Source organism: Acomys russatus, chromosome 25 (assembly GCF_903995435.1).
Source record: "Acomys russatus chromosome 25, mAcoRus1.1, whole genome shotgun sequence".
NCBI classification, from domain to species: domain Eukaryota; kingdom Metazoa; phylum Chordata; class Mammalia; order Rodentia; family Muridae; genus Acomys; species Acomys russatus.
In genome coordinates, this window is record NC_067161.1 from 30,355,171 (window position 1) to 30,368,899 (window position 13,729).

The 13,729-nt window shown below is 47.6% G+C and overlaps 1 protein-coding gene across 1 annotated transcript; it reads right to left on the bottom strand.

Moving 5' to 3' along the window:
* Nucleotides 1-1,119: 1,119 nt before the first annotated feature.
* Nucleotides 1,120-13,315, bottom strand: Trim41 (tripartite motif containing 41). The gene is made up of 6 exons (XM_051168292.1): nucleotides 12,471-13,315; nucleotides 7,439-7,534; nucleotides 3,273-3,503; nucleotides 2,779-2,801; nucleotides 2,433-2,560; nucleotides 1,120-2,057 (listed from the first exon to the last, which is right to left on the bottom strand). The coding sequence occupies exons 1-6, from the start codon at nucleotides 13,275-13,277 to the stop codon at nucleotides 1,459-1,461; spliced, it is 1,884 nt and encodes a 627-aa protein (XP_051024249.1). The 5' UTR covers nucleotides 13,278-13,315; the 3' UTR covers nucleotides 1,120-1,458.
* Nucleotides 13,316-13,729: the final 414 nt, after the last annotated feature.

Sequence of the window (13,729 nt, forward strand, 5' to 3'; positions counted from 1 at the left end):
TAACAGATACTCGCCGCTTCCACAGTGTCTTCTACTTTGTCCATTTTGCCGTCTCATTGTGCGTGCATGCATGTCTGTCAGGGAAATGGAGTTAGAAATGGTGAGTTTCCTGTGTGTGGGTACTGGAAGCTAACTCTGTAGCCCTGCCCTCAAACTTGAACACTTCTTCCTTTCTCAGTGGCATTTTATTATCCTGACATATTTTACCATAGCTGAAATATATTTCGACTTGTAAGTTGAACAAGCACATTTATAAAGGTTGGCGGAGTCACATCCCAGTCCTTGCTGAAACAGGAAATGCTGGGGTGGACATGCATGCACCAAGAACCAAAAGGTCAGGGCCAGAATTGTTCCAAGTCAACCTAACATAGGCAATCCTGCCTAAGTGGGACAGCTAAGAAAGGAGCAGGAAGGCCTGGCCAGCTCCAGGGTTGTTTGTGGGAAGTCACTCTTGAAGCATCTGCTTCTTTCTGCTTTTAGAGAAGACACCACAAAAGGAGCAAATAAACACTTTATTGCAGCACAACCCACCTTTTCCCCCAAGAATATGAATTGACCTCAGTCACCATAGCAGAGGACAAAAGCTGTTAAGTGACAGAAGGCAAGGGGTTACTAGAAAAATAGATTATACCCAAGGCTCCCCAAGGATCCAGATGCATCGCAAGCTCCCCACCAGGGCTTACCAAATGGAACTAAAAGTCATGGATAGAGGGCAGAAACTGAACTGCACTCAATGAGGGGACAGCCTGACAGTGTGTGTTGGGAGGTGTAAGGAGTTTGGCCTCCCAAATAAGAAAACTAAGATGCAGAGAGAAAATAATTTATTGGGTGATGTGACAGTATACGGTGTCATGTTGACCATTCCAGATCTCACTGAAGCTAATTCTGGCCATCTATGGAGGTAGAAATTGGGGATGTAAGGAAAGCTTAAGAGTTCCTACTCCCCAGAAAGAAAAAAGACTTTACACAGCTCTACCCTTTTGCCCAGCCTGACTCCCCACAAAGCTTATTCTATCAGCTGAAGTTTGCACCAAAACATGTAATTTGGGTAAGTCTTGTTCAAACCCTCAAGCCTTAGAGATGGTTGATGAGTAGAGGTGGGGAAAATGAAGTTAAGGAAATAAGAGCATAATCTCTGTTCATCCCCCTACTCCACAAACTGGGACCAGAGCTGGACTGAGCTAGGCATACAGGGAGGGAAGGTCAGACAGCTGTTCATTATCCAGGGATCCATGCAGACCTTGTCAGACAAATTAGGTGAGAAAAACTGAGCCAGAGGAGTCAAGGTGAGTTTTTTGACTCCTATAGGGAGAAGCAGCCTGGGTTCAAGGAGGAGCAGGAAGCAACTCGGTAACAAACAGTGGGAGGAGCCTGAGCTCCCAAACATAGTGGGCAACCATCCACCACCACCCGCCCCCCCAGCCATGGCCAGAGGGGCCCCTGCGGGTGGCAGGCTAATCAAGGGCAGAGCTTGATGCGGGTACCCTTGGAAAGCACCCGGAAGAAAGGGAAGACACGCTCGCCAAGGAAGGCAGCTGAAAAGGTGTGCACGTGGGCTAAGGTATCCGCATTGTAGAAGCCCAGGCGCCCAGCCTCATAGTCCAGGTACACGCCAAAACGTCGTGGTTTCTCACATGGGCTCAGCAGTGTCTGCTCTGTTGAGCTCTGTGCCTGATACCGTTTGCCGTGGGTGCCCACACACCACACTTCCCGCTGGAGCAGGAGCTGCTGAGGCAGGTGGAGCCGGCGGCGGCGATGATGATGGCGAGAGGAGCTGGCATCCCCACTAACAGAGGACCCCCCAGAGCCCACTTTTTCTTTATGATGGGTTGATTCACGGGCAGCACCCACTGCCCAGCCCCGCCGCCCACCCACCTCTACTTCCCAGTAGTGCCGGCCAGAACGGAAGCCCTGGGCCCCCAGTACACAGCAGTCGGCCGAGAAGCGCTTGGAATGTTCAGGAACCTCCTGCCGACGGTCGGCCAGGCGGACCCCACGGCGATCAGGGGACAGCATCAGGGCTGGGTGAGCTGTGTCAGGGTCCAATGTGAGGTCCACTTGGAAGGAGAAAGACAAAGTAGAGCTAAAACCTTTCCCCTCACAGACACACCAATGTCTACAGCTTCCTCCTGTCCTCACCTCTGTCCTCACCTCTTCCCTTATCCAAATCTTAGCTCCCACCCTGTTTTAAAAGAGTCCAAAGCCCAGGATCTGTGGGCTCTGACCTTCACCCTTACTCTTCTAATACCTGCTGGCCTTCCCTTGTCCATGACCTTCCACCTCACCTACCCAAAACTTAGCTGGGCCACCATGGAACAAATATTGGCTTGAACCCTAAGAGTAGGCCCCAGTCTACTCCATCCCAGCTCCCCAAACTTCCCTAATCTCAGGTCTGTAGAAGGAAGACAAAGGAAGGTCATTGACCTCCCTACCTCTTGCAGCCTGACAGAACATCCGGCTCATTTTCCTCACGATGGCGTCTGTCAGGAAGTCGTGGCTATAGGGTTGGCATGGGTCAGGGGACCAAATCTCGGGGGGCTGCAACTGTATTTCTTCACACCTGGAGGAGGGGGACCAGGTAGGGGGTGGGAGCATGATATTCCCAGAGTAAAGAAAAGCTAAAGGCAAAGAAGTAGAGGGTCTAAGAAGCAGAAACTTAGGTCCTGGGGATAGGGGTGAGGGAAGGAGAAAGGAAGGGAAAAAGGAAAGGAAGTCTCAGAGAGCCAAGAATGGGGAACCAGACACTACTGGGTCACAAAGGGTAGAGTAGGAACACACCTATTGAAAGTCTCCTTGATGTCCTGGGAATAACAGAGACAAAAAGAGGGAGAGGGAAAAAGAGAGAAAAAGGTGTCAGCTGCACAGGGTCACTGCTCTCTCCCAGTCTGAGTGTGAACAGGAAGGGAAAAAACAGCACCTTCCAGGCTCATAATAAACAAGACTTCTCAACTGCCCTGCTACCACCAGACCTAATCCGTATCTTCCTGCCATAAGCCCCAGGAACAGAATTTTCAGTCTGACCCAGGAAGCCTTTCTCAAGCTATTAAGAGGCCCTACCTCTAACAACTGAATCTGCGTTCTTTAGGTATGACTGGCACACACATCACATCAATAATGTCACTACCATCAAAAAATGTCTGATCTTCAGATTAAGAGTTAGGGTTCTTCCCAATGATGAACAGACACTTCTGAGCAGTGGTGGCTCTGCCTGACAGATTTACAAAAAGAGCCAGGGGAGAGTGGGCCAGGGCAGGGAAGAGGACAGTACTCACCTGCAGTAGCCGCAGGCCCCCCTGCTGGCTCCGTTCTTGGGCCTCAGCAAGCAGGCGGCTTAGCTGGACAGCCTGCTCCTCAAGGCGGTTGGCTGCTGCTCCTGCATGTCCCAACTGAGCTTCATGCATCTCCCGGAGGCGCCGCTCTAGTCCTGCCTGCTCTTCCACCAGAAACCGTGTTAGCCGCCCAAACTCTGAGGCCACAGCTGCCAGCTCTGCCTTCATCTGGCTCTGGAAAGATGCAAAGGCAAGCATAGAGACACAGTTCTGCTCTTTGGAGGACCCCAGTTTTATTCCCACCAGGTCTAACCATCTGTAACTAGTTCCAGGAGATTCGAAGCTCTCTTCTGACCTCTGGAGGCACCAATTGTATGTACATACATGCAGGCAAAACACCCATACACAAAATTTAAAAAGAGAAGGGCATGGAGGCCTCCAACTAAATATATAGGAAGGTAAACTTGCAGTCTTCTATCTGCCGCCTCTCAACCTCAGGCAAAGGGGCCTCATGACCCCTAACCCGCAACACATCCTGGAAATGGAAAGAGATGTTTCCTTCCCCAGCTTAGTCTTACTATACCACTGAGATAGCCCAGTTTTCCAGACAGGGTTTCTCTGTGTAGCTCTGTCTGTCCTGGAATGTTTTCTGTATGGAGGGCACAGATATGGAGGTCAGAGGACAACTTGCAGGACTTGGTTTTCTCCTCCACCGTGTGGGTCTTAGGGAGCAAACTCAAGTCAGCAAACTTGGTGGCAGACACGTTTATCAACTGAGCCACTTGGCTGGCCAAGTTTTTGTTTTTGAGACAGAGTCCTGCTATGTATAGCCCAGGCTAGCCTCAAACTCCAGTTTTCTAGTTTAAAGATAGAAGCCACATGCCCAGCTTTGTAGTATCTTAAAATTTTCCTTCTATTATCCCATGTTCCAGATAGGACCTGTGCATGCCTTTGTTTGCTACAGAGCCACCAGCGGCTGGCAAAGTGCCAAACACAGGTAGGTCCTTAGTAAGAAATTTCCAAAATTACCATATGAGAGAATTCAGAAAGCAAGCCTTGAAGTGAAGCTAGTATCAATACTCTTAAAGCTGAAGCAAATGAATTACTTCACATCTGAATCTAGCTTGGGCTATAATATAAAACCTTTTCTCAAAACACAAAAAGAAGATGCTCCAAAATTGAGTCTTGAGTAGTCTCAGTAGTCACAGCTGTCAGAGGAGAGCAGTCACTCAAGTCCTCTACACTAGGTGTCAGCAAACCCTTCTGTAAAGGTTATACACTAGAGACAACAGGTAAAATACTTTGTACGTATAGTAGTTCCTAGATACTCAAGTGGGTTTGGTTCCAGGAGACCCAAAGCAGCAGATGCTGAAATTCCTTATATAAACAGCATAGTACGGGCAGGCATGGTGGCGCACACCTTTAATCCCAGCACTCAGGAGGCAGAAGCAGGTGAATTCCTGTGAGTTTGAGGCCAACCTGATCTACAAAGCTAGTCCAGGACAAAGCTACACAGAGAAACTGGGTCTCAAAAAACAAAAAAAGCATAGTAACCGTATATCCTCCCATATACTTTAATGTCTCATAACACTCAACACAGTGTAAAAACCACCAAACAGCTATACTTTACTCGTCATGGTTTGCATGAAAATGACCCCAATAGGTTTGGTCCATACTTGATCCCCAGTTACTGTTAACTGTTCGGGAAGATTAGGATTTATGGCCTTGTTGAAAGTGTGTCACCTTGGGGTAATCTTTGAAATTTCAAAAGCCCACACTAATCCCTATTAGCCTCCCCTAATCAGAGCCCAATAAACACTTTAGTTTGTTTATGGTTTTTTTGAGATAGGGTTTCTCTGTGTAGTCTTGGCTGTCCTGGACTCACTTTATAAACCAGGCTTACCTAAAATTCAGAGATCCACCTGCCTCGGCCTCCTTGAGTGCTGGGATTACAGGTGTGCACCACTGTGCCCAGCCAGCACTATATTTTATATACTGTCTTCATCAGCATATCTCAGCCGGGCGTGGTGATGCACGCCTTTAATCCCAGCACTCGGGAGGCAGAGGCAGGCGATCGCTGTCAGTTCAAGGCCAGCCTGGTCTACAAAGTTAGCCCAGGATAGCCAAGGCTACACAGAGAAACCCTGTCTTGAAAAACAATACAAAAACAAAAAACATCATCTTATCTCTTCACAGCAACCGAAAAGGAACTAAAACAGTACTGTATAAATAGAGAGCAGGGGAGGGAGAGGAGACAGGGTCTTATTCTATAGCTCCGGCTGTCCTGGAAACCACTATGTAAACTAGGTTGGCCTCAAACTCACAGAGATCCACCTGAATCTGTCTCCAAAGTCTGGCAGAAATAGTAGTAGTAATATAATAATAATAATAATAACAACAATAATAAAAACAGTGGCGGCGCATGCCTTTAGTCCAGCACTGGGAGGTAGAGACAGGTGGATCTCTTTGAGTTCAAAGCTAGCCTGGTACACAGAGTGAATTCCAGGACAAAGCAATACAAAGGAAACCCTGTCTCAAGAATCTGGGGGAAAAGAAGAAAAAGAAAAGGAGAACGGGTCGGTATATGTTAAGTACTGATGCTATTTTTTATTCTATCTCCAATTTGAACTTGAAGGAGGACACAGGTAGAACACGAGCTATATTTAATATCCTATAACAGAAAACTGCCTAGTCCCAACCCATTTGCCTGGGCTAGACTATTTTGAATGATAACCATGATAACTTTTTCCATTAATATTACTCCACACAAAGATTAATTGGCCTGAGCAGGAAGGAGGAACCTGCAAGCAGATTAAAAAAGTAGCCATCAAATTGGTTTCACTCTGTGTCTTAAAGACATAGATCCCAGCATACATTCTCTGTAACTCAAAGACCCTAAAAGAATCAGCTTCAGCAGCAGGCCAGACAGCACACTGTCACTGCATTTCTCAGTGGTAAGTCCCTAATGTGCAAATGACACTACTATAGGTTCTAGAAGTGGCAAGGCCCATACTCTGACCAGCTAAGAGGGAAAGCATGTCCATTTGATGGCTGAAGCTTAGCAGGGCCACAGTACCAGTTCACTCCAGCAAGGCTTGTTAGCCTTCTAAAAACAGGTAGGAGATGAGGGAGTGAGACTACTTAGAGAGAGGTGAGCAAATAGAAATGGGTTGAAAACACTGGGAGAGAGAACAAGAGGACTCTGCAATGCTAAAGATCATCTTCCTTTTCCCTACACAGTTTGCCCTTCTTTCCAGGGCACAGCAAGCCTTTCAGACTATAACCCTTAATATTCAGGGCAGTCCTGCCTGCCATCTGTGTCTGTCCTGCAGCTTGGCACTCCTCTGGCAGCTGTTGTATGGATTTGTTCGCTTGCTTTTTGCTATCCAGGGTCAAGGGCTGAGCAGCCTCTATAGCTTTAGACCACACAACCAGCCTCAACAAGCCAGGCCTCAGTTTTCACAACATTTTACAAAATAAAAATAAACGGAAATATTGTTGAGAGATTGTCCTGTGCACTGTGTATTCAGATGTTGATTTCTGTGCCCTGAGATCTGGCTGTAATCTGGGAGGTGGGCATTGCCATTTCTATAAAGAATCTCTTCTATCAATGTTGTGTAAACAATGCTCCCCAATTATCTGATTGGTTAATAAAAAGCTGAACAGCCAGTGACTGGGCAGAGGAGATATGAGGCAGGGCTTCTGTTCTTGGGGGAGTGGGGGGGGGGGTGAGTGGGGGGGGGTTTCTCTGGTAGGGACCAGAGAAAGTAGAGAAGGAGGAATGTCAAGGAGAAGGGAGAAGTTGTGAGGAAGGTGCCATAAGGAGTTCGCCATGAGGACAGGACAGAGAGATAACAGCAGAAGGCCAAAGTGAGATTGAGATGACAAATAAAAGGGCATAGGACTGAGAGGTAGCCAGACTAACATAACTGGGTTAGATTAGAAGAATATTTGCCCAGTTATAGTGCTTAAAGCTTATTAATATTCAACAGAATATACTTCCTGATTCTGAAGGCTGCATCACCTCAGATCTCTAGAAAAGTGTCTACCCACCTCCCAGACCCTGGCTATCCTTTCTTCAGGGGATCTAGTCATCTCTGCTATTTGGCAGTCTCCTATTCCTTATCCTTACAACAGAATCAGTTAGCCCAGTCGCAGATATCACCCACCTTCAACTCTGTCACCCGCCTCTCCTCCTTGGCCTTCATCTTCTGCACAGCCTCTAGGTGCTTCCTAAGTGGTTCCACATGCCCTTGTAGCTTGGCCTGAGGATCAGGAAAGGGAAGGTTAGTCAGGGAAATTAAGCACCTGTCCTACAGAGCCTCTCTCCAATCCTCCCTACAATGGAGATTCAATGCCTAAAATTACCACGGGTGTCAAATAAGCCCTCCCTCCCCACATCCCTTCTCTCAGATGACCATAAATGCCTCCAACTCTGCCCTACACTCTTGATGCATAAGCCTGTATGTGGCTTCTGGAGAGGCTGGATCTTTGCAGCTACAGCACTCTATACTCGACAGCTGATATACACATGACTTAAGCTCCACATGGAAGTCCATTCATGGGAGTAGATGTTGCTGCTTTTGGTCATTTCCATTTGCTAAGCCACCTTCCTCAACACCTACAAATCTACTAAACACTTTTCTGGAGACGTTGTCCCTATGCTAGAAAGTCTTAAAGCAATTCTCTGCCACTTTCCAAATATGAACCTACATTTCCAGTGTCATCTCCTATACTCATCCTTTCCACCCCTTTGAGTTGTAATTCCAAGCTGGGCGTGGTGGCACATGCCTTTAATCCCAGCACTTGGAAGGCAGAGGCAGGCAGATCTCTGTGAATTCAAAGACAGCCTGGTCTACAAAAGAGTTCAGGACACTCAGAGAAGGCTACACAGAGAAACCTTGTCTCAAAAAACCAAAAAAAAAAAAAAAAAAAAAAAAAAAAAAAGAGAGAGAGAGAGAGAGAAGTGTGATTCCATGCTATTCCCTTGGCCTGGGATTACCCTACTCCACTTAGTCCAAGATATTCTTTTTTTATTATTATTAATTTATTCATTTACATCTCAATGGTTATCCCCTCTGTAGTATTCTCCCATTCCTCCCTCCCTCCCATTTTCCCCTTACTCCCCTCCCCTATGACTGTGACTGAGGGGGACTTCCTCCCCCTGCATATGCTCATAGGGTATCAAGTCTCTTCTTGGTAGTCCAAGATAATTCTTACAGGCCAGCTTTCTGAGCATGATTCTGATTACACCAACCAGCTTCCTCTGTGATCCTAAGGAACGCAAAAGAGTCTATTCTACTTCCCAAAGCATAAACAATTTACAAACGTGCCTTCCAGGCATTAAAGGGTCCCTTATGCTCACTTTTCTTTGCTGAGGCATGGTCTCATATAAGCCCAGGCTAGTCAGGAACTAGCCTGGTGGTGCTACAGCTGAGAATGACCTTGAACTTCTGATTCTCCTACTTCCACCTCCTTAGTGCTGAGATTCCCGCTGTACTTAGTTTCTATGCTGACTGTCTGCTTTGTTTTCCCTTCAATTACAGGCTACAGGAAAGCCCTTTCTTCTTTTAGTTACAATTCTATGAGCAATCAGATACACTAGCTTTCCATTCCCAGGATTTACATCCTGTCCTTTTCCTGTAGAGACCAAGAGAGAGATAACAAATGTGCCTTCTGTGCTTGCTTTTCTTCCTTCCTTTTCTTTGGTTTTGTTGTTGCTATTGTTGTTGTTTGGTTTCTGAGACAGGGTTTATGTGTGGCCTTGACTGTCTTGGAATAGCATGGAATCACAATTCTCTCTCTCTCTTTGCTGTTGTTTTTGGTTTTTGAGACAGGGTTTATGTATAGCCTTGGCTGTCTTGGACTCACTTTGTAGACCAGGCTGGCCTCAAACTCAGAGACCACCAGCCTCTGCCTCCCTGAGTGCTGGGCTGACAGATGTGTACCAGTATGCCCAGTATACTACGGCCTGTTCTTTCTTTTTCATTAGGGGAAAACACAGGATGGACTTGAGCCTAGCTCCAATCAGAACCAGAACTGCATCAAGGTGATCTGAGGCAACCATGCTTCCTTTGGTTTTTCTTTTTTCTCCTCGAGACAGGGTCTCTCTGTGTAGCCTTGGCTGTCCTGGACTTGCTTTGCAGACCAGACTGGCCTCCAACTCACAGTCATCCCCCTGCCTCTGCCTCCCAAGTGCTGCCATGTTTCCTTTAAAGTGGGAATGTCAACATCACAGATAGCAAACATCAAAGTTCCTGACGGTACATGTTATCCAGCATTTGCTAACTATGTTGTAAGCTGCCAGTGTCGTCCTGATAATGACCCATGAACTAAAAAGATAACTGACCCTGAGTACAAAAGGCAATTCTTACACAACTGGTTGTAAGATGTATTACAGGAGTAATAAATCCGTCATTCCAAAAAACAGTATATACAAAAGTATGCCTTTTGAAATTATTGCTATTTTCCTACTAGTAGAATCATCATTTTTACTCCATCAATTCAGAATTTAGAAAGCTTCAATTTACCACTTAATATTTGTCTAAACTGACAAGAAATTACAAGCATGAATCCAAACAAAGAATCATAGGGGGCCAGTCCTGGTGGCTCATACCTTTAATCCCAGCACTTAGGGAGGCTGAGACAGGTGATCGTTATAAATTCACGAACAGCGAGGGCTATAAGAAATCTCTGTCTCCAAAAACAAAACAAACAAGCAACAACAAAAACAAAACAATACTACAGGGAGCCAGGTGTGGTGGTGCATGCCTTTAATCCCAGCTCTGGGGAGGCAGAGGCAGTGCACTTCGATCTGTGAGTTCAAGGCCAGCCTGGCCTACAAAGTAAGTCCGGGACAGCCAGGGCTGTTACTTAGAGAAACCCTGACTTTTTTTTTTTTTTTTTTTTTTCTTTCTTTCTTTTTTCGAGACAGGATCTCTCTGTGTAGCCCTGGCTGTCCTGGACTCACTCTGTAGACCAGGCTGGCCTCGAACTCACAGAAATCCACCTGCCTCTGCCTCTAGAGTGCTGGGATTAAAGGTGTGCACCACCATGTTCGGCAAGAAACCCTGTCTTGAAAACCCCTCCAAAAATAATAACTACTATTACTACTACTACTATTATTTACTATTGCTGCTGCTGCTGCTGCTGCTGCTGCTGCTGCTGCTGGGGTTGGTTTTGTTTTACATAGGATTTCACTATGCAGCCATTCTGACATAGAACTTCCTATATAGATCAAACTATCATCAAACTCACAGAGATCTGCCAGCTTCTGCCTCCAGAGTGCTAGGATTAAAGGCGTGTGCCATCACTCTTGAGCTTTTTTTAAAAACACAAGCTCTCTGAGCTGGCAAGATGGTTTAGCCAGTAAAGGATTTGCGGCCAAGCCTGATGATAAGTTCAACCCATTCAACCTACAATGTAGAGGGAGGACCCAATTCCCAAAAGTTGTCCTGTTAATCCTTGCCTGGGCTTACACTGACACAAAGTAGAAACATAATAATGCCAGCAGTGGTGGCGCAACCTGCAAAGACAAGCAGCTCAGTAAGTTCAAGACCAGCCCATTCCAGGACAGCAATGAATGAAGAAAATGAAGAATGATTAAAAATAATAATAACAATAATAAAGCTTAGCCCGGCATGGTGGTGCAGACGTGTAATCTCAGTGCTCAGGGAGGCAGAGGCAAGTGGATTTCTGTGAGTTTGAGGCCAGCCTGGTCTACCAATCAAGTCCAGGATAGCCAAGGCTACACAGAGAAACCCTGGGGGGCCGGAGAGAGTAAGAGTCTTGTGTAACTCGGGTCTCATGTAACTTGGGCTGGCCTCTCCCTTGCTTTGTAGTCAAGGATGACCCTGAATTGATATTCCTGCCTCCGCTTTCCCAAATATTGGGAGTAGAGGCTCACATTACCATGCCCATCTTAGGTTGAGTTTTCTACAGATACTGATTCAGAACATCTGCAGTAAGGCCCACTGTACTTTTGAAAGCCTCCTCTAAGCTGGGTGTGGTGGTGCACACCTTTAATCCCAGGATGGCAGAGGCAGATGGATAGCTGTGAGTTCAAGGCCAGCCTAGTCTACAAAGCAGAATCCGGGACAGCCAAGGCTACACAGAGAAACCCTGTCTCAGTAAACCAAAAAAGAAAGAGAGAAAGAAAGCCTCCTCTAGTAACTGACCATCAGTTGTGAGGCCTTGGGCTCTAAAGTTAGTGATGATGATGATGATCACCTAAATGAAGTCACTGACTGAATCACAAACAGCGAAGCTCTAGGCAGCCATACAGGGGCTACCCTCTCCTATATCCATGGCTTCAAATCTCAAAGTAGTTCTGTCTGTGCTGGCTGCTTCATAGATAAACTTCCTTTATGTATCCTCAAAGGATTAGGGAAATAAAGACCCAGACAAGCTAACCAAACAAGAATGAGATTTCAAGAGCAGTCAAGTCAGAAAAGTCTAATTAAAACATCCAAGTCGTGTTACCCATGTGCCCAAGGGGAGAAAGCTCATATCAAGTCTATCGCTTACCAAAGCTGTACAACACATAAACCAATGTGTTCAGAACTTAAACCTGTTTCCCATCAATAAAATGAGAATGGCAAACATCAAACTCAGAGTGACTTTGAATTGTGAATGATAATCCACACAAAGTAGCCAGCACAGTACTGACTCTATGCAAAGGTGCCCTATAAATATTAGCTAATATGCCTGTGATAATTAAAGTTCAAAGACATTCTGTTTGAAACTTGAGCAAGATGTTTTGCCCTCAAAGCCTCTCTCTTTTCTGGTTAACACTTGAGACTAGGTGAAGAGCCGACCAAGAAAACGACATCATAGGGTGTGGAACCCACTAAGAGAAAAGCATATGAGGACCTGACACTACTTATTTCTGTGCTCCTGTTTCAGACCCCTTCCTTGGTCTTTCAGGTCCCCATTTCTTTCCATCCGGAAATGGCTCTGTCCTGGATAAGACTTCAGATTCATCCAGAAGAAACCAGGACGGGTAGTAAAGCACTCCCTGTCACTAGCCCTCCTATCCTTAAGCCACGGAAGATGTTACGGGATCCTTCTCATTAACCCACCTTAAGTCAGCGCTTGGAGAGGGAGAATCAGTTCTCTACTGCATGAGGCCACGCTCTCCTTCCCCAGTTCCCCTCCTTTCACCTCCGTCCTTACTAAATTCCGTCTCCCGATTTTACTCACCCTGTACTCCTGCACCACCTCCTCCAATGGCACCACGCTGTGCTGTTTGTGGCTCCTGGATTCTCGGCACACCACACAGATGGCTTCTTCATCCACCTCACAGAACAGTTTCAGGGCTTCTTGGTGTCTCGGACAGATGCCCTGTTCATTCACACGACTTCCTCGGCCAGGGGTCGGGTGCATCTGACGAATCACCTGGACCATGTTGGCCAGCTGCAGGTTGGGGCGGAAGCTCCGCCGAGGAAAACTTTTTCGACACTGAGGACAAGTGAAGCACCTCCGAGGGGCTGGAGGTGGTGGCAGTTGGGTGATCGGGTCCAGCTCCTCTTCCTCGTCTTCCTCCAGCACTTCCTCCTCCTCGTCCTCATCTTCCCCCCTCAGGTCCTCCACATCCCCCAAGTAATAGTCCAGATCTTCCTCCTCCTCTTCATCCTCCCACACATAGTCCATGTTGTCCCAGTTGGATCCGCCTATACCACTACTCCAGAACACATCTTCCTCTTCCTCCTCGGCCTCTTCCTCCATGTCACCCTCATAATCTTCATCCCGCATGGGGGTGTCCCAACCTCCGCCTGCCCCGACAGCCTCCACTTCTTCCTCTTCTCCGACCTCCTCCTCCTCCTCCCGATCCAATTCATCTCTGTCCTCCTCATCCTCCCCGCCCCACAACTGGGTTACACACACTCGGCAGAAGTTGTGCCCGCAGCCGATGGACACAGGGTCCGTGAAGTAATCGAGGCAGATGGCGCACACCGCCTCCTCCTGAAGGGTCTGCACAGGGTTGGGTGTCATGGCAACGGCAGCCATCTTAATGTCCAGTCAGCCAGTGTAGGAGTGCAGTGGGGGGGGGGGGGGGTTCGGGGGGGGGGGGCGGGGGGGTCTTCCTTCTCTGAAGCCCAGGAGACCCGTCCCCACCCCAAGCCCTGCCGCTCCACACCTTGCCGGCGGCGAGGCCAAAGGAAATGTCCTCCGACCAGCCACCCCTCCACACACAGTCCCCTACCCCAAGACGGCTGCGGTGTCCCAGAGAGGCGAGGGGACAGAGGTAAGCACCACCAACGACAAGTACCTCCCTCAGGTGGACCTGAGTGCAAATCTGCCCCAACGCGCCCCCGGCCTCCTGATAAACCCCCGCCCCTCCTCACTTCCTGGCCCCGCCCCCCAGCTTCCGGCCTCCCTCCCAACGCTTCCGGCGTCTTCACACGACCTGAACTCACGAGTTCCCTCCGAGGTTGTGCTACGCCCTCTTCTCCCACACC

What these genes read in the sequence shown, in the direction of transcription:
- Trim41 (XM_051168292.1), bottom strand. Translation starts at nt 13,277, where the DNA reads ATGGCTGCCGTTGCCATGACACCCAACCCTGTGCAGACCCTTCAGGAG. An exon ending in GGCGGGTGACAGAGTTGAAG is followed by an intron (nt 3,504 to 7,438) that starts GTGGGTGATATC and finishes GCATCTTTCCAG; the next exon opens with AGCCAGATGAAGGCAGAGCT. An exon ending in GGGGCCTGCGGCTACTGCAG is followed by an intron (nt 2,802 to 3,272) that starts GTGAGTACTGTC and finishes TGTTATTCCCAG; the next exon opens with GACATCAAGGAGACTTTCAA.